At 41.1% G+C, this 20943-nt stretch overlaps 1 protein-coding gene across 1 annotated transcript; it reads left to right on the forward strand.

The window, feature by feature from the left end:
• The first annotated feature begins 469 nt into the window (after nucleotides 1-469).
• Nucleotides 470-19902, forward strand: CUNH21orf91 (chromosome unknown C21orf91 homolog). Its single transcript, XM_027715636.2, has 5 exons — nucleotides 470-492; nucleotides 885-1014; nucleotides 14077-14592; nucleotides 17755-17817; nucleotides 18872-19902. Exons 2-5 carry the CDS (start codon nucleotides 891-893, stop codon nucleotides 19030-19032), a joined length of 864 nt encoding a protein of 287 aa, XP_027571437.1. The 5' UTR covers nucleotides 470-492; nucleotides 885-890; the 3' UTR covers nucleotides 19033-19902.
• Nucleotides 19903-20943: the final 1041 nt, after the last annotated feature.

Here is a 20943-nt window from a genome sequence, read left to right on the forward strand (position 1 = left end):
TTTGGGGGTTTTTTGGCACTCCTAACAAAACCTAACCACTCGGGATCTCAGGGATCGTCTGCCTTATACACGACCAGCTAATTAAGTGTACATATACGCTGGGGAACCCGCAGCAGACAACCACCGTCGCGACAGGAGCAGCGCCGCGACAGCGCCCGCCCGCCCACCTTCCCCTCGCACACGCCCCGCCCACGCGGGAGAGCCCAAGTGCTGCGGGAGGGGGGAGCGCGACCGCCTTACGTCGCTGTGCCCGCCCGGAGGGTCTGTAAAGCCGGATCCCCTCGCTGCTCCCGCCTCGCCGCCCTGCTCCGCCCGCTCCGGGGCGATCTCGGCCGCCAAGGGGCAGCGGGGCGCGGCCGCGGGACCTGCGAGGCCCCCCCCGCGCCGCCGGGGCCGTGGTGGCGGCCGGAAGCGGCGGGCGGTGCCCGGCGCCCGGAGCGGCGGCGGCGGCGGCGCGGGTGGACAAAGCGGAGCGTGGCCGGGGCGGGGGCGGTGAGCGGGTACGGAGCCGGGGGTCGGGAGAGGGGTAGGATTGGGGGTAGGGCCCAGGCATAGGGTACAGCCAGGGCTGCCGCGGGGCTGGCGGTGACGGGGCGTCCGCACCGCGGGAGGGAGGGACGGAGTGGGCAGCGATGATGGAGCTGATGGTGGAGCTGCGTGGGAGCGGGACGGGACGGGACGGGACGGGACGGGACGGGGCAGTCCCCGGGGGAAGGGAGGGAGAAGTCTCGGTCCGTGCTGTGCGGCCTGGCCTCAGTTTCTCCGAAGGGAAAACTTTCCCGGGACGCTCCCGCCCTCGCTCCGCCCGGGGGGGTCCGGCGGGGGCTGATCCCCGGGGGGAGCTCCCGGGATAACGATGCCCTCCCTTGCCGCCCCCTCCGCAGGGCACTATGAACGAGGAGCAGTTCGTGAGCATCGACCTGGACGATGACAACGTGTGCAGTGTGTGCAAGCTGGGCACCGAGAAGGAGACGCTCTCCTTCTGCCACGTCTGCTTCGAGCTCAACATCGAAGGTGAGGAGTTAAAGGGGGTCCCCCTGTGCCATTCCCGGCCACCGCGCCGGGCGCGGGGCTGAGCGCCGGCGGAGCTCGGCTGAAAGCTCCCGTCGAGTCTTAGCTCTGAAAACGCGTACCTGTAGAAAGTCTTCCTGCTGGCCAAACTAGTTTGTTTTCTCGCTCGTCTCCTCTAAAGGTGGGTGCCCTGCCTGCTCTCTGGCGCCTGCTCCTCCTGATGTGGAGATGAGCACCCCTTCCCAGAGCCTCTGAAATGCCCTGGTGTTAGTGTCATCATCTGGTGTTAGATCTCAGATGTTAAATTTCCGACCTTTATTCAGGGGGGTTGTTCAATAGCTAGAGGGTGTCTACCTATAAAACTAGCTTAAGCTGCAAATTTTAAAGCATAATAGTTTGGAAGCAGATCAGTGTTTCACTTTCATTAGAAGTACTCAGAGTATTATTTCCTTTCGCTTTCGTAAGATGTGTAATAATATGTTTAATATGGTAGAACTGGATTCATTGTCAAAGCTTCTTCAAGTCTGCAAATTGTAAAGTAGGAATTTTGTCTGTGTTTTAAAAGACTAATCATGTAAAACCGTTTTGGTTTTAGATTAGTATTTTTAGAATTTGAAACCTTGTTTTGCTAAAGAATTTACCCATTTTGTTGCTCTTCATGCATGAATGAACAGTAGATTACCTATTTCCCTTTTTTTAAATCAAATAAGGATTTATGGGTTTTTTGCTTGACTTTGGGGCAACAAAGTAATTGGTTCCAGTTACATAGAGTGATCTTTGCCAATTGTATGTGGATGTAACTACCTAAAGTGATTTGTGTGGGTGTGGGGCAATTGAATATGAAGATCTCGACAATATCATGTGATTAGTCCCATTTCTTGATGACAGTAGATTTTTGTTGCTAGAAGAGGCAGCGTATTTTAATCTGAACAATACTTTGGTACTTCAGTAATAATTGGAATGCTTTCTGGTTTTGTTTATTTGCACTTTCTGTGAAAACTCAAGAGCAGCTGTCCTAACCTAACACAACCTGTCAGTCTGAGTTTTCTTACTGCTTTAAAATGTTAGGTTTAGAGTGCTCAATATGGAGTGAAGATGTTTCTCTCTGTAGGCTTTAAAAACATATTGACACAATGAGAATTAGGTACTTCCACTACATTCTGAAGCTCTGAAAAGTGCTGAAAGAGATAAAACAGAACACATTAAAAAAATTGCTGGATGGTTCCTGTGCTCTGTTGTTTGAGATAAGCTGTGGATTTGTTGAAGTTACTTCTTATGACTGTGACTTTACAAAATTATCATTTGTTTTAGGGGGAACAGCTCTTTTTTTTCGCCTTTAAATAGCCTTGAAATAGGAAAGAATTAATCTGTGCAGCAGACTACTTTACATAATCTTCTACATTTTCAGTTAATTTTGAAAGGACACTACTTGAACAGAATGTTGATAAAAGCTCCCCTGAAATTACATGGACCACTATATTCCTAATCTTTTATTTTGCTTAGTAAAAGAAAAGTATACATATTTTTGATCATTGTAATATCAAAATACCTCAATTTCTGATAATCTGTCTCCTGTGTGCCACTTTAAAAAGATGTACTGTCACTGCTTATAAGAATAGGAGGCTTAAAGGTGACAGAGACTGTGTCAGTGACTTTATGAAGAATCATTATAAGACTTTTTAGCTGAACTACTGCATGAGCCCACTCTTTACCATACCTACGGTCACATTTTTCTACTTTTGACATATCTCTGCATTCCTGTGTTTTCTTGTGACAAAGGCTGATTTTGATGCATCTAAACTAACAGTCTTTTGGCAGCCCTGGGTACAGCATGAGATGGATAATTCACTAATGCAGAACGCTGTGCTGGATGTTTTCATAGTGACCTCCTGCTTATGTTTTAATGAAGTTCAGATGCATTATAACATAGCTCCCGTTGAACAGAATCACCTGTATGTTGCATCAGCTCTGTAGATGTGTTATCCCACACTTAATAAATGTCATTGTCACTAATAGCTTGCCTTTTTATTTAACATCATATTTAAAAATCTAAGCAATTGAAACCTGTACATATATAGTTAAGTAATTCAGGAAGCGAAATAGGCTATTCTAAAAAGATATTCATGCAGCAGCTAGGACAGGCTTGCTCATTTTTGGTGTGGATGTCCATGTGGAACTGCTCCCTCTGAGAAGCAGGAAATAGCAGAGCAGGCAGGCTATTAGTCACAGCTCAGCATCTTGCAGGATGCTTGAGCACTCCCACTGTTTGCAGCACCCTGTTAACTTCCATGTGTTAAGTGCTGTCTGATTTAATGGGAATGTATAGCACCTCTTCCATCTTCCCTGACCATGCAGTCAGCACTAGGAGGTGGGTCAGGATAGGAGGGAACACTAGAGGTGTGTAATGCAAGGGCAAGCAGTGGGCTTAGGCAGTGTTAGGTTTCCAGTTGGACTCAATGATCCTAAAGGTCTTTTCCAACCTAAATAATTCTGATTCATGAGTCTGCGTATAAAGGTTTCCCAATTTCCTTTTTTAGAAGGGCGTCATATTCTAGTGCTCTAGCAAAAGTGATGAGAACAGTTCTGTTTCCCTTCTGATTGCTTAAAGCTGGATACAGCAAATCCATGTGCTCAGAACTGATCCAGCCCAGGGCTGAACCCCCTGTGAAGCGGTCTTTCACAAATTTATATAAAAAAAACACTACAAAAATGTAGTTTACTTAGCTGCACTTAATTACAGTGCCGTTTAGTGCTGGTGGGTCTTTGTGTCTTCTGGCATCCGTGGGTTCAACAGCTGTCCAGGTTTGCTTGTGTCTCAGTGGTGATGTTGCTAATTGTCTTGGGTCAGTAAGGGGAGTAATTAGAAGTGAGCGACTTGGAGACCATCCCCATCTGTAATAATGACTCAACAGACTTCTTCCTGTGTCAGTGTTGTGACATGGCTCAGCCTTTACCTTCCTGACATTGGGGTGTTCGTTTGTAACCTTTATTATGTTTATTAGCTTTGTAATGATATATAATTGGGGGGAAAAAAAATCAAGTTGCTCTTCTAGTCCTTTATAGAGAATACTGCTGTACAGGAAGCCTAATCTGTGGTCTGTCTTAATTCAGTAACTGCTGAGTTTCTGAATGAGGAAGTCAGTTACTGTGTAATAAAACCTTTATATTTTTTATCAGATATCAGGTCTTCATCATGAGTTTTTTAGTATTAGATTTTTAGTCTTTTACTGAATTAAAATGATAGCTTAGCCTAACCTGTGATTATACTTCCTACTAAGTTCAGGTAATTCACAGAAACTGCTGGTTTGAGAGCAATTTGGAGATAAGCTGTGGTGTCTGTCCCAGAATTTATTCAGGAGGGATGTATAAGGATTATAGGATCTGTTTCTCTAAAGCTGACAGAAAGAGTGGTAGCAAAGGGAGAAGAAAAAGGAATGTGGGCATAAGGAATAAGTAAAGCCAAGATGCAGATTTAAACTTTTCTCTTTTGTATGTCATCAACCTTCCTTGAACAAGGAAAGAGCAGCATTCTCAGGAGAGTTCAGGAGTGCTGATTTTCAGTCTAAAAGAGGTGGGGGAAGTGTTTTCTCTGGAAAGGACAGTATTTTTAACCTGTTGCACTGGCTCATCCAGCTCACTGAATTTGAGGATTCATGCTCAGGGAAGCCAAGTGGACTAAGCCACACATAAATACTTCTATTGCCAAAGTAGCTTTTGTGTCTGGAGGATCATTGTCAGGTGATTTAACACAGCAGAATCTGAATGTGCTTCTTAAAGTTTAAAATATGCAAAGTACTTACCTGTGAAATTCTAAACATTTTGAGTAGTGGAGCTGATTCTGTATGGTGTCTTTAAATTTCCAGAGGGGGCTTAGAATATCCTGGTGATGTGGATCTGCTGGAGTTTGAGGTTGGCTTTTGCTTGTCTTGTGCAGGTGAAGTGAACACCAGAGATTGTGTATTGTTTGTTTTTACAAGTAGGTGTAGTAATACAGTAGTAATCAGTGGATTGAAACAGGAAATGTTTTGAATTCATTTGTAACTAGTTTGCATAAGCCAGGAAATCATGTGTTGTGTGTTAGTTGGAACAAAGTTCTTCATTTTAATTTCATTAGAATATGAGAAAATTATTAACTGAACTCTGGTAGAGACAGAATACTAACAACAGATCTGCAGTTGTATCTGGAGAGTAGGGGGGGAATACATGGACACTCAAAAATATATGCGTGTGTATGTATAAGAACTGTCTGTAAATGGATATATCAACAAAGCAAAATCCTCTGCCTCAATATGGTGTCCCTACAAGCTGCTATGAAACTCCAATTTTCCAAGGGGGTTGGTCTTTAAGGTCCCTTCCAACCCAAACCATTCTGTGATTCTACGTGACTGTCTGTCCCGTGTCTCACGGCGCACACAGAGGCAGCAGTTGTGCTGCCTGTGGTGCTGCTTAGAGGTGTTCAGGTTTTTTTGTCATAATGTGTCTGTCTAAACTGGGTTTATACTGGTGTTTCTTAATCCAGAATTACTTAAAAATCTGAGTTTCCTCACATTCAAGGGCTGTAACAGAGACAGACTGTAATAGAAGTGGAAAACATGATTGTTTGAGCTGTTTTTCGCTCTTTTGCTTATCTGGTGCTGCTAACTACAATAACATCTTGGGGAATGCTGGCTGACAGGCAAACTGGCTTGCTTCCATCTCTGTTTAGAGTTAAACAGCTGAATAGCAAATGACAGTTCTCTCACAGGTCTTGTAATATAACATGTAGTGTTAGTACTGGGCGTCTATTCCCCTGGTTTATGTTGAGACAGTCACATTTCCATGGTCCTTTAAAGTTCTGATAGGCTCAGCATTTGAGGCAAATTCAGCCTGGTTGCATCCCAGTTGCATCCCAGTCTCCAGGCTGAGCCAGAGATGTTATAAACAAATCTGTCTTATCACATGGCTTTTTTTTTTTTTTTTGAGATCTATAAAATCTTGTGTAATATCCTCATTCTGTGTTCTCTGTGTTCATCTGAAAAAAAAGAAAAGGTTAGGAGGAGGGAGCTTAATTGTTAAAAGCTGTAAACACTCAAATTTCACTTTTTTCCTCTTTACACCCTACAGAAGAATATCTCACTGAAATAACATGGATTGCAAGGTGTAGTTGAAAGAATTGGAAAATGCTATTTTCATTTCTGTTCCAGAATATTACACAGCCTTATTTTTTCAGTGTTAATTAAATGATAACCAGTAAAGTAGATTATCCTGGCAATAAAACATGAAAAATTCCAGCGTTGTCCTTTAGACTAGACAGATGAGAACTTGTTTCAAGGTAGTGTTTGCAGCCCAGGGATATGACTCATTTCTACAAACTTGAATGGACATGTGAAGCTAGCTACAGTTTCCAGTAAAGCTCTTAACTACGAATTCAAGTCCAAACATGGTTGGAGATGCTATTCTTAGTCTTTCAAGTGCTGTGCAAGTACCACTGGGTAATGTGGAACTCTGTGGCCAGTTCTAAAAGTACGTTTTTGCATTTTTTATGTGTAAATCTGGGAGGTTTGTCCATGCAAATGAGATAATTGAGCAGTTATGTTAGTTACCTGGCATCATCCAGAATACAGAAATACTGGCTCATGATTACACTCTCTTCTAGGTCAGTTTAATTGATTTTTCTTACAAAGTGTGGGACAGCTTTAACATGTTCTGTAATCAGAATGTATTGTTTTTTCTAATATGGAAGAAAACTCTCAGATAGCAAAGTAGTTTATAAGGAACATGATTTTTGAAAACACGTTTAGAGGGCCAACTGGATCTCTGTTCTGTCTTATATAGTATGTCTTTGCTATGTGCTAAAATACAAATGAGCTGATAGAAATGAAGTGGGAGATTTGTGTGCACACTTGATGTATGAAATGTACTGGCTTTATCATATGAGAGCAAGGAGAGAACTTTAATTTATTAACGAGATAATATCTAGTCTTTATAAGGTGTCTGGCTTTGGAAGTTAATGAATGGCATTGGCATTTGCCTTCTAGCCAGTCTAATAAGTCATAAGATTTAACTCTCAAATGAAATTGTGTATATACACTTAAAAATAGCAGTTGGCTTTAAATCTTGTCAAGCAGATGTATTGGAGATATGTCTCTAATGATGCTGTTTTTCAGTGCTGGCAGAATTGTACAACTGACGAGTATCAGTTTTCCCCACTCCTTGTCATTTAGATGTGTGGATGACTTGCTGTCTTAGGTCATTTTGGGCTGCTTTTTGTTTAATGTATCTTGAACAGGTCTTGGAATCTGCTTTTCTAAGAACCCCCCTCTTTCATCACTCTTGCTGAGCAGACTAATATGCAGCAGTGGCTTAAGATAGACAAACATGAACATTTAATGTCTTCTGCAGCAGACAGGGAAATGCTTCACGTCTTGGCCGCGCACACAAGGTAAACCAAACTTGAGCTCATCTGATTTTTGTGTTTCTAGTGGACACTAGCAGATGTTCAGGAGCTGTTCCACGAGCTGGCTGAACATCCCTGTTTACAGAGGGACGCTGAGGTGGACAGCTGAGGGGAGCAGCAGCTGCAGCATTTCGCAACATGTAGTGAAAGCTGGGGCTCAAAGCGGGCAGCCACAGACAAGCGCTTCACAAGGGCTCTTCCCTACTTATGGGATTAAAGGCAAAAAGCATCAGTGTCTGTCACAAATCTTTCTGTAGTTAACTGTTTAGGATGAGGAGAATTGTGCCTGAGAAGCATTTCTTCACTGCCTATACGGGCAAGTCTCCACAAGTAGGAGATACGCCTAAACTGTAGGCGTATCTTTTCTAAGTGTTCTGACTTAAACAGGTAATTTCCCCTGTGTTGCTGGTGCTGTACAAAGCTGTGTTATGAAGTGCAGCCACTCCCCTTTGTCTGTCCTTATTAACCACATGTACTTTACACATTTATGGAGCTGTGTGTATAGTGGGCACCAGCATTATACTGAGAAGGCAGCTTTGCTTTTCCTTTCTCTATGGTCAGGTGTAAATCTTACCCATAAAGTATTTGTAAATTCTTTAAAGGGCCTGCAATTAATTAATGTTGTAGTACAAACTTGTAATTGACTATTCATGTGTCTAGAAGTGTTCTTTTTAATTTTAGTTCACTCCATCTTAAATTCAGGGGTTTTTTTTCCACTTCAGCTGCTCAAGCTAAGGTTATTCACCATTGCAAAAACAATTAGTTTCCAGCATTACATTAGAAATTGCTAAGAAGGGAATGCAGGCCTTCTTTAATGTTATTTCCAACTGATGGAGCTGAAAGACCAAATAAGAAGGTTTTTTTTTAAAAAGAGAATAGCAAACAAATGAAAAAACCCCTAGTGTTGTAGATAAACAAGCACGCTAATGATCACTGATTTATTTTTTCTATGAAAACATTTGTGTAGGGATGTGAAGTAATCTTAGTATTCAAGAACAGTCTTTTTGAATTGGACTTGATTATTATTATAATCTCCAAATAAGATGACTGTTCTAGCCAGCTTTATATAAATGTGAGCAAACATTTCAGTTTAGCTCTATATCTTTATCATGAAGAACAGTTATAGAGGGTTGTTAGTGAATCAGTTGCATAGGCAGAAAGAAAGCCTTTGTAGGTTTCTTCCCCTCAAAAAAAATAAAATCCAAAACCCAAAAAAATTTTAATATGGTGGAAACTCATTTACTTTCAAGTACAAATGCTTCAAAGCAGGGTAGAAGTTATTGAGACGTCTTTGCACAGCTGGTTATATGGTAAATATTCTCCCTGCTCTCTGCTACTTTACAGTTATGAATAACTAGAACTTACAAAAATGTGTACTAAATTGCCTGATTGCTGGTCATTCATTTACAAAATTGCTTCACAGGAGTGGATTAGGACACATGTTGACTTTCTACCTTTCAAAGCTTAGAAATTGAAATTGTTATTTTTTTTTCTAAATATTAGGTACTTAAATAGGAAGTGCTGTTCTGTACAAGTCAACATACAAAAATATTGATAAGTGAAGTGATATATTCTTATTTCATCTAGGACAAATGGGTTACTAGAATCAGAAGCAAATAATGGATAGTAAGCACTTATATTGTTTTATGATTTGTCTGGAGGTTTGGCATCAGCCTGTGAATCTCGTTCATTTGAGGAGTGATATCTGGCATGAGCTTGTTTCCTAATAGCATTTGCTGTCTTAGGTTAGTTAGATATGGTCTTCTAAATGTTAGTGAATTTTGCTGGATTTTTTTTTTTTCCCTGTAGATTAAGCTTTTCTACTGTGGATGGTTGTGGGCTTTTTGTTGCTTTTTGAGTGTTGGGTTTTTTTTTCCTTCTCTGAAAAAATAAGTATGAAGGGTAGGACATACTGCAATCCTGCTCTTGGAAAGTAAGACAAGGAGCAAATGTAGACATACCTGTAAATATGGGGGGGAAATGCTATTGGTTTTATGATTGTGGACTTGAAGAACCAGACAAAAAATAAGAAAGTTTGAGGTGGATATTGTCAAACAGGAATGTTGAGATGGAACTGAAACCCTCTGAAAGTGCCTGGAACTGACAGTAGCTGTTTATCAAAATTATAGTATTGCTTCTTGTATTGTACCAGAAGTCTTACCGTGCTTTATTCATCTCTCTGTGTATAGTGTTGAATAAAATAATGAGTGTTCTAAAACTGCATGGTCTTTATACATCACTTGATCCACACCACTTTACCAGCTGGAGGCTTTTTCTGCAGTTGTGATGAAGGGAAAGATATGAAGTAATCTGAGTGGAGTATGAAATCTTACCAAAAAGAAATGGACATCTTTTCTGCCTCATAAAGCTGATGGTATTGCCCACAACAGAAGGATTTGTTTTGAAGGATCCTGCCCTTACTTGCTTTAATACTGGTACGTGATTGCTGTTTGTGCTGGCACAGCAGCTGCTCTTGATGCTCAGCTCTTCCAGAACGTTATGGCTGATGTTATTTGTGTTCTCTGGGTAGGAAAGCACTAACTGTCACCTTAGGACAAAAGAGAGATTGACTGTTGGTTTGGGGGTGGGGGGGTTCTGTGTATTTGTTACAATAGAAATCCAAACCAGTTATGTGAAAGATGACGCAGATCTGTTAACAATTCTCTACAAAAGTGGTTTGGTTTTGCACATTTTCAGTTCCTTACTGTATTGAAGAGTATTTAGATAAGACCCTTCTGGGGTTTTTTCGGTGGAATAAGAGAAGGGGAAGGGCATAAATTCTGGTCAGAAGGGTTGTGTGTGTGTTCTTGTATACTGGAAGTGTTTTGCAATAACCTTCTCTGTGTTAAGAAATAGGGACATTATGGCCAATATGTGGTATATAAATGCAAAGATTAGACTCTTGAAGTATCGCGTTCTTTTTCTTCTGTAATAATTGCTAATCTCAGGCACTCAGTATTACTAAGTTCTGATAATATAGATCTCTTTGAGCAGCATGCCTCTGGAGTGGGAAAGTTAGCCATGTTCAGAACTCTTAAAAGATAAATTTGTCAGAAGGAAAGACTTGAGTAACCTTGAGCTTATGACTTGGACATAAAATTCTGATGGGGGCTTCATAAAGTCATTGTGCACTTGTTCTTTGTGTAACAAATGGTATGTTGGCTGTTTTGTGTTGTTTCACCCTCTGGTCCTATTGAACACGTAGCATTTGTTCTCATTGAAATAATGAAGCAGCCTCAAAGGAATTTCTGGGGTTTAAGTGATACTGCAGTATTTTGTCATTTGTTGTGCAGGTGTTTCTTTCGTGATCGCCCCAGAAGTAATGCTGTGTGCATATGGATATGTGACCTGGCCTGCTTTCTCAGGTGTTCCAGGCTGAGCTCCTGACTGTGAGAGCCTAGGCCTCTGGAACCAGCTCTAGAAGCACCTCATTAAACTTTTAATTAATTTTTTTTCCTGTTTTTAATAGAAACAGGGCAGTGGTCCTTTCCCTAGTTTCGAGGAAGGAGGGGGTGCAGGAGAAAATAAGGAAGTAAAAAACTTGGTGGGTACGTTTGACTTTTGAGTTGGGAGAAAGGTGGTTTCCCGAGAGCAGACCAGATGTTGGTACCTCTTGGCAGCTGTGAACTAGAAACAGGTTGTGCAGAACTGCCTTTGGCCATGATTTACTAACTGTGCTGTCTGCAGTTCTCTTGCCTCTTCTTCCCCAAATCTTCAAATACTTGCTTCAGGCAGGATTACTCTGTCCTGTGATAGAAGACATTGGGTTCATTCATTCTTCTTACAGTCAAATGTTTGGGTGGACTCCTGAGCATTACTGAATAGAAAGTTTGTGCAAAATGTGCTTTTCAGCCAATCTGATGTTTTTCTGTAAGTAAAAGAAAACACTATGAGCAGCAGCAGCAGTGAAGAATGTTGAAGAATCGCTTGGGTAAAGCAAATGACAAATCACTCTGGATCTGTAGGGTTTGCAGTGTCCTGAATATATTTGCCTTATAACTTCTCTTGGCAGTGTTTGCTCTCCCCTGATGTCTTAAAGATTTAATGTTTCCATCATGCTACTTGGGTTAAGCAGACATACTCTATTTAAATAGTGCTGATAAGTCATGAAAACAAATTACTTGTCTTTCCTTGTTTTCACTAGAAATGTTTATTTGGGGTTTTTTAAACCTCTGTAAATATAGAGAGGGAACATAGCATTGCAAGTAGGCACTAGATCATGCAGAGCTTGAGAAAAGTTAGTGAATGTCTGCCAAAAGAGGTTGAAGACTATTCTGAGGTACAGAGTGAGAATCTTGACTGTGCCTGGTGAAGGCATCCTCTGTCTCTGTACTTTACTTCCTCCTTAAAAGATGCCTCTGGTTAATATGTGGGGATTTTTTCTTCTAATAGTTATCTCATGAACTGAAGGAACATCTGTTTTCATGACTTTTTTTCCCCTGCTACCAAGAACAAATAAATTTCACTGCTGTTCTCTTTCGTTTTCCACTCTTTTAGACATTTTGCCCCATAAACTGGTGTATGCTCTTAGAAACTCAACCGGAACAATAATGCACTTGAGTTTCAGAGCTGCCCAAGCAGTGGAAAATCAGCAATTTATAATGGCTGATCCCAGTGTTTGAGCTCCCCAACTTCAAGCACCAGTTACCAGAGAAATGATCAAAATGAAGTGTTTGGATTTGTTTTCATTAGTTTTGTGTTAAGATTTTTACCTTGGTAGCTTAGTTTTGAGAGTAATTTGGGATTTTGTGCCATTTGATAACTTAAAAAGGCAGTGTGTCATTTGTTAGTCATTTAGGATCAGAGGCTTAAAGTTTACTTCGAGAATTTCAGAGGGTAAGTCAGATATAACTAAGAATTGTAACAAGCAGCTTTCTGTTAATTGCTCATTAGTGTCTCGGTTATCAGCTTTTGTTACCTGTTGCATTTCATGGTTTTTAATTTAATAGTTTTTATGTGCTAAAAGGTAAAATGGCTGCAGCTTAGTTGATGTTGCCTAATTTCAAAGATCAAATTACATTATCATATTTTGGTTTAAATACTCTGGCATTGAACAGTTTCAAGCAGTGGTTCACATGTGTATTATTGTAATTTGCAATGAGGTCCTTGTTTGACAGAATTGGTTTTCATTATTGGGAACCTCCCAAGTAGCATACTGGGTATTGGGATAAATGTCTGTTCAATACTCTGGGCATGGATTCTGAATCTACTGTGTAGGTGAATGTGAAGAAAAATAAATATCCACTGAAGTTGCAGAAAGTAATTTTGTACTGGGATACTATTAACTTTCTGAAATAGTTATTTCTCATACCATCTGTGTTCACTCACCCACTGTACATCTTCACAGATTGTGTTCCTTTTTAAAAGTGTCAATCATTATCAGTTACTTTGAGGTTTAAGTTACCTGCTGTAGCTATTTGAATAGTCCTTGAAGGAGGACGAGCAAAGAGGAGAATAAACATCCATCTTAGATGATGTGGTTTAACCCCAGCCAGCAAATTGGCCTCACACAGCTGCTCATTCACTTCCTCCCCCCCTGGTGGGATGGGAGAGAGAATCTCAACTCCTCGGTTGAGGTAAAGACAGTTTCATAGGGAAAGGAAAAGCTGCTCACACAAGCAAAGCAGAAATAGAAATTCATTCACTGCTTCCCATGGGCAGGCAGGTGTTCAGCCATCCCCAGGAGAGCAGGGCCCCATCACGCGTGACGGTGACTTGGGAAGACAAATGCCATCACTCCAAACAGTCCTCCCTTCCTCCTCATTCCCCCTGCTTTATATGCTGAGCATGACACCATATGGTGTAGATTGTCCCTTGGGTCAGTTGGGATCAGCTGTCCCAGCTGTGTCCCTTCCCAACTCCTTGTGCACCCCCATCCCACTCAGGGTGATGTGAGAGGCAAAAAAGGCCTTGACTCTGTGTAAGCCCTGCTCAGCAATAATGAAAACATTGTTTTCAGCAGAAATCCAAAGCACAGTCCCATACTAGACTGTGATGAAAATTAACTCTATCCCAGCCCAAACCAGCACACATGAAATGAATTTCAGGACAGTTTAACATTGGCAAGCGTCGACAGTAGTAGAACTTGCTTCTCTAGCCAGGCTGCAGGCTTGTACCAGTGCAAAATAATAAACTGTGAGTGAAATCTGAATTATGTTTGGCCACTTGGATGGAAACAAGCCTGCACCCTGCAGTATTATTTGAGCAGATGGCTCATAACGTTATGCACGGAGGATGGGAGCATGTATGAGTGCTGTCAAAATGCTCTTCAGTATCATTCTGTAGAATTTGCTGATACACAGTTGGGTTTATTCTGCTTCTACAGCTTCTACACTTGTGGGTAGGGGTGATGCAATGTGAGTTAGCAGTTTGCTTCATCGGTGTTACCACCCAAGAGGCACATGCTGAAGTCCTGCACCGGAGATTATAGTGTGCAAAACACTTTGTGTGCCAGGGACTCGAGACTGAGTGGAACTTCAAAAATTTTAAACTATGAGATAACCTTGTTTGCCTCAGTGATAAGACTGTTAGTAGGGAAGCATCACTTAAGTTTTTGTTTTCTTGGTTGCTTGTGAGTAAAGATTTTAAAAAGTGAGCTGAGTACACAGTATTTTGTTGTGTCTTTACAGGAGTACCAAAGTCGGATCTTCTGCATACAAGATCTTTAAGGGGGCACAGAGACTGCTTTGAAAAATTCCACTTAATAGCAAATCAGGACTGTCCACGATCAAAGCTCTCTAAAAGTCCATATGCAGAAGTAAAAAATATCTTGAGCAAAAAGATTAACTGGATCATACAGTATGCACAAAACAAGGATATAGACTCTGATTCTGAAAGCTCAAAAACCTCCCAACACCAGCTTTTTAGCTTCAGACATCAGACTGATAGAAAATTACTGCCACAGTTTGACTCCCCAGTACCTAGATACTCTGCAAAATGGATAGATGGGAAATCTGGAGGCATCTCAAGCTGCTCACAAACTCTTCTGGAACAAAGAGAATCCCCTGATTTCAGACTCGGTGCTACCTTCTGCTGCAGCAGCGTTTTGTGGTCTAAACACAACCAAGTCCAGAAAACTGAGAAAGCTGAAGGTGATTCACTCGCCAGTGTTCGTAGGAGGCATCCTCAATACAGCAAGGAAGAACGTGAGTATTTTTCTATTTACACCCAGCCTGGCAAGCAAGGGTATTCCTTGTGACCACTTAATGTCCCCACGGGGCATTGATTCTCATCCTGAAATCCAGGAGGTAAAATCTGTGAAGAAAAAGGCTATATGGCTAAGCGAATACTGTGGAGGGTTTGGTTGGTGTTTTAATGTTCCTCTTAGCTCTTCTTGTCATGCAGGACATGTCTAATTTATGCAAAAAAAAAAAAAAACCAAACAAAAGTCACTTCAGTATGTCTTTCCTGGGAGTTGCACAGCTCTGCCTGTGGAGGTTACTCAGCTCCTACAAATCTCTCTCTTATTAAATGTGTGGTGCCCTGAGATACATTTTAGAGAGAACTGCCCTAAGCAACAGGGAAATTAGAGATTAGGTAGCAGAGCAAACCTGTGAAACAACATAAAAAGTGAAACATTCTTAATAGTAGCAGACTTTCCTTGTGCATTTTACTGGAATTTTTTTTCCTTCTATTTATTGAGCACAAGAAAATGAGAAGGCCCTCGTGCCACCATGTCCTGTTAAGGGCTGTAGCAGTAGACCTGAGCAATCTTCTGATGACTGTGGTGATATTAAAAATAACAGAAAATAAGTTTTCCTGTTAGTTAAGAAGATCACTAGAAGAAATGAGCCAAATGGGAAAATTTGGCTATTCTAGTGTTTCTGGAATCAGCCTGCATGAAATGTGTTAGGACTAGAATCCTACACGTATCTGCTGTTACCATCCTTATTTTAGAACAGTATTTGGTCCTAAACTGGAGTGCATCCATTCTTACTTTTGTAGATGAGGAAAGTAATTGGAGAGGGTTTCTGAATTTCAAAAGACTGAGAATGAAAACAAAAACACTAGTAAAATATCCTGTTGAAAAACAAGATAATAATGGAATTTGGAATGTCATAAGACAGAATGAGAACAGGTACTGTAAAAAGTTGGAATTAGCTTCTTTAGGCTCCCATCTTTTTAACAAACTACAAATCTGTCCTTGCAAAGTTGAGTCATTTCTCATTCTTTATAAAAGGAACTTACTTAACTGCTATATGGTGTGTCATGTTGCATTTGTAGTGAATGAATAACCTTAAAGCCATAAATCAAAGCAGATACACTGGGCTGTTTGACCACCTGTCCACTGGAGTCATAAATTGAGATTGCATAAATCAGGACAGCAGTTAACAGAGGAATTATGAAAGCTTGACCTGGTTTATGGGGTTGTCTGACTGAAGTTAGTGTCTTGGAATTTATCTCTCCGATTTTTGATTTCGGGAGGGGGGATATAAAGCTGCTTTGAGCACAATAACAGGGTTTTTTTCTTCTGTTATGACTGCATAATGAGCATTACCTTCAAAAGACGTTCATTTGGAGACTCTATGATTATATAGAATTTATATGTTAAAGGAAAACTTACAGAATGAGGTACCTTCTTATTGCAGTACTTCCACTGTAATGACATAGTTGTCTACTAGAAAAAAAAAAAAAGATTAATGTAACTGTAAATAGCTTGGCCAGTATTTCTTAGATTTGCCCAAGCTATGGCTAGAATAAAGTTTTATTTATTATTCAGTGGTCTGTTCCTTTTCCCTTTCCCTTATGTGTCAGAATAATGTGACGTGAAACAGTGTGTGTCCCAAAACACACACATAAAATGTGTGAACTAGCCTGTCTGCTAGCTGATAAAGTGTTGATGAAAATAATGAAGAAATGGGAAGTAACATCCTACCACTGGGTGTAAAAAGGAGGGAAAAAACCAGTGAAATTTTTAGCTGTCAATTAGTATAGCAAATTCTGTCAGGGTTTTCATGGAGTTTAAAGGGTAGTAAGATGTGAGAAAGGACTTCTCAGTTGCATTGATAGCTGAAGGAGCACCACTGTACCTGGCTGATGGAGGGGAAAGGGGAATCTGTTTCACTCTGAACTGGAATTATGTCTTGAGTACCAAGGCTGTTCTATTGCCAGCTTCTTTGGTTTGGCAATACTGTCAGCAAGTTAACATCCCACAGCTGCAAGCTGTGAGAAAGTTTGAAAAAGAAGGCTTAGGATAATCGAATAATCCTGTGGGTAGGTAAAACCCATCTTTTTCAGAACTTTAAGCTTTAAATTTGCCACATAGAAACCTTTTGCACTGGGAAATCTCTGGGGAAAAAAAAAGCTGCAGTATAGGTTTTTCTCAAGTACACAGTGAGAGCTTTGCTAAGCTGCAGCAGAAACAGCTCAGCTGAAGTATAAAACCAGTATTTTAAAATTACAAGTCTTAAAGCCTGTTTGAGTGCCCTGTAAACCCCTATGGTGTTCAGGATTGTTGCTTTCCACTGTGCTGCCAGGGCGTCTCAGCAGCAGGCGTGGCACCACGTGTGCCCACCACTGCAGGGTTGAGGGAGTTCTAGTGCTCCCCTGCTTGCTGCTGTTGATCAAGGGCAGTGTAGAATACTTTCACAGTTCCCTCCTTTGAGGCTTAGTATGTATTTTCTATGAGGATGATCAATGCACACAACCTGAGATGCAGAAGAGCTTTTGAATGATGCAGAGGATCTTTTAGTTCTCACCAGGGGCACAGAAGGAAACCTCTATTTTTATATGCTGATCTTGATGTCAAACCAGGATTTTTCTTCATTTGTCACTGAGGTACCTCAGTGGAAACTGTATATGTTATTCTTGTGTGCACAAAGCACAAAACTTGACAACTAAAACAGATATCCATGTGCTGAAAATTCTGTCAGGGAGCTGCTTCCTGCAGGCTTGCAAACATAGCAGGAGTGACCTTGGAATTGTCCACTTGCCCACAATTAAACAGATGTGTTTGCAGGGGAAATCCTGCATTGTGGTCTGAGGAAGGTGAAGCATTTAAATGTGTCAAGCAATTCTGGTACTGGATCCAATTTTGCACACTACTCTTCTGAGGGCTTGAATTGCCACCTTTTTGACATTGAAGAGGGGGCTTTCCTATGGATTAAATCCTTGTCTATGTCAACATTAAAAAGAGAATTTTCAAACTTTCCACAAATGACAGATAAATAATGTTGCCTCTTGACTTACTGCCACACACATCTGATGATTATTAGGATGCAAATAGGAGAAAATTTGAGAAAATTGGAGGCTGCTTAGGAATGCTGATGTGACTCTGGTAGTTGTAATAACAGATTTTATTGTTGCAGTGACTACAATGACTCCAGGAGAGTTAAAGCAACTTAATGAAAAACTGCTCAAGCAAATTCAGGGTGAGAATTTTTCAGTACTTTTTGGTTTGAGTTTGTGATGCGTTGTAATAAAAAAAGTCTGGTTTAAAAAAAGAAATTCTGCTTGCCTTCCTATCAGTTAAGTTTTGAACTGAAGTCTTTTGTTTCACATGGAAATGTGAAAAATAGAGTTCTCTAGGTGCTTTTTGTAGTTTTAACCTGCTTTGGTGTTGCAAACTGGCATGGTATTTTCTTTAAGATTTTGACTGGAATCATAGAATCATTAAGGTTGGGAAAGACCCTTAAGATCATCGAGTACAACCATTAACCCAGCACTGCCAAGTCCTCCACTAAACTGTGTCCCTCAGTGCCACATCTGTGTCTTTTAAATACCTGTAGGGATGGTGACTCCACCACTGCCCTGGGCAGCCTGTTCCAGTGCTAGACAACCTTTCCATTGAGGAATGTTTCTTAATATCCAATCTAAACTTTCCCTGGTATAACATGAGGTTGTTTCCCCTTGTCCTGTCACTTGTTACGTGGGAGAAGACGTTGACTCCCACTTGGCTACACCCTCCTTCCAGGTGGTTGTAGAGAGAAAAAAGGTCCCACCTGAGCCTTCTTTTCTCCAGGCTAAACACCCCCAGCTCCCTCAGCTGCTCCTCACAGGACTTGGAGCTCCAGATCCTCCCCAGCTCTGTTGCCCTTCTCTGGACGTGCCCCAGCACCTCAATGTCTTTCTTGCAGTGCGGGGCCCAAAAGGGGACACAGGATTTGAGGTGCAGCCTCACCAGTGCTGAGTACAGAGGGACAATCATTGCCCTGGTCCTGCTGGCCACACTATTGCTGATACAGCCAGAGTCAGCTTTGGTTTGACTATAAACTCATCCACCTTGGCTGAGGTTGCCTCAGACTGGAACCTAGTGATCCTGTTCAGTTTCCAATCCATACAAAGCTGTGCTGGAAGCAGAAAAAGCAATGTCCTTGTTCATGAGCCCACTAAAATGTCTGTGCCTCTTTCCTAGTGTTGTTTGTCACTCCTTACCTCTGTGACGGTAGAGGGACCAGGTGCATTAACATGATGATGTTCTTGCAGATGTGTTCGAAGAGCTGACGAAGCAAGTCCAAGAGAAGGACTCTCTGGCCTCTGAGCTCAACGTGCGTCACATCGCGATCGAGCAGCTGCTCAAGAACTGCTCCAAGCTGCCGTGTCTGCAGATGGGCCGAGGGGGGATGAAATCCAATGTCCCCATATAAAGGGATGCAGCTTCTATCCCCCTGCAGAGCCCACTGCCCCTTAACACCTTCGGTAACCATTAAGTACGGCTGCACAGGTATTTAGAAGCTTTTGAGCAAACTTGGGCAGCCTTCTCTTTGCATTCATAATCCATGAGAAGTCTTATTCCACTTTGGTTTTTAACAAAAAAGGGCAAATATTTTAGGTATTAAAATCCACTGTAATAAGGTTTATTCACACTTGGGGATTATTATTTTTTTTTCCCATAACTACGCATGAGCCTTGAAATGAATTCTGTGTTTTGTTCGTAATAAAATTGTTTCCAGCAAAGAATGACCTGAAGCTTGTAAACCTGCCTCCTTCATACAGAGGAAAAAATAAAAATTTGAGTTTTGATCAGGTCTGATCATGTTACATCCAAGAGAGCTTTAAGGGGAGAACAGTATTAATGAAACTCATGTTTTCTTATTTATTATGAGCAATATTTTATTATTGAAATTTTATACTAAATAAATATCACTATTTTAGGTACTTTTCCAGATCTCTTTATAAAATGTCTGACTTACTCTGTGTAATGTTTATGCCTTGTGTATGATTGTTTATCCTTTTTCAGGTCTGTATCTTTCATGATACAATTTTAAAAAGTATTGTTTCCCAAAGAGATGAATTTCACGTGTTAAAAAAACTCTAGTGGTGTATCACTTATTTTTACCAGCTTTATAACTGAAGAATTTGGTTCATGAGATGTTTTAAAAAAAAAGCACAGCACTTCCTTTAAATTTAAAAAAAAATCCATACTTTGGTTTTAATGCATTGAAGTTGTTTTATATGTGTGAAATTTTCAATGCTGAAAAATTACTTTGACGAAAATCAATAAATTTGTAATATTACACTGCCTTATGATTTCTTTATTAAGTTGGATCAGACTGTGATAAAATGTTTTAATTTTGAAATGCAAGTAGTAATGATACATTATAAAACAGAACAGCCTCTGCTTTTTTTAACTTCTATCAGTCTGCTATGACAGGAAATCTTACTCTTTACCAAAAATTGTGCAGAGCTGCATTTGAGTAACTGAACATGTCTGAGTTGCACTGGAAAAGTCAAGGGGAGGGGAGGAGGGTGGAAAATACACATATACACACACACACAAGTTAAAATCTTTATGCTTTTAGCTCTGTAAGTGAAAACAGATTGTAACTTACATAGCTGAGCTGAAGGAGTGACTAGCATGAAGAAGTAGGTCTGATTTTAAAATCAGGCTGAGAAGGTCAGAGTAGGTTTATGGATTGCCCTATATATAGTGATATCTGGGCGACATACAACAGGTTGTCTCTATTTATGTTTTTATGGAGGGTTTTATTGTTTTGTTGGAGCTGTTCCAAACTCCCTCCAAAAGTTCATGAGTTAGGGACTTGAACTTGCCTGGGTATTTTGTGATTCAGGAGGGGAAAAAATCTGCAGCATCATTGTTTGTGTATGCAGTTGGGTCTATGAGTAAATGTGCACTAGCAAATCCCTACTTCCAGTTGTTGGAAGATGTTGCACGTGTCCATGTGCAAGTCTGTCTGTGAACCTTACTGAGGCAGTGCCAAGGTCAGGGTCAGGTGAGAAAAGTACTGTTGAGAAGGACCTGGGGATTCTGGCAGACAACAAATTGTCCATGAGCCAGCACTGTGCCTTGGGGCCAAGAGGTGCATTAGGAAGAGCATTGTCAGCAGATCAGGGAGGTGATTCTGCTCCTCAGCCCTGGTGAGGCACATCTGGAGTGCTGGGTCTGATTCTGGGCTCCTCAGGACAAGAGACACATGGAGCTCCTGGATTGGGTCCAATGGAGGGCGGTGAAGATGATTAAAGGACTGGAGCATCTCTTACAAGGGAAGGCTGAGGGAGCTGGGCCTGTTCAGCCTCGAGAAGAGACGACTGAGAGG

Source organism: Pipra filicauda, unplaced genomic scaffold (genome assembly GCF_003945595.2).
Source record: "Pipra filicauda isolate LSUMZ 115617 unplaced genomic scaffold, ASM394559v2 scaffold197_size1571708_pilon, whole genome shotgun sequence".
NCBI lineage: Eukaryota > Metazoa > Chordata > Aves > Passeriformes > Pipridae > Pipra > Pipra filicauda.

Coding starts and splice junctions, on each gene's coding strand:
- CUNH21orf91 (XM_027715636.2), top strand. CDS start 891: ATGAACGAGGAGCAGTTCGTGAGCATCGACCTGGACGATGACAACGTG. Junction 14,593..17,754: donor TCAATACAGCAAGGAAGAAC/GTGAGTATTTTT, acceptor TTATTGTTGCAG/TGACTACAATGACTCCAGGA. Junction 17,818..18,871: donor ACTGCTCAAGCAAATTCAGG/GTGAGAATTTTT, acceptor ATGTTCTTGCAG/ATGTGTTCGAAGAGCTGACG.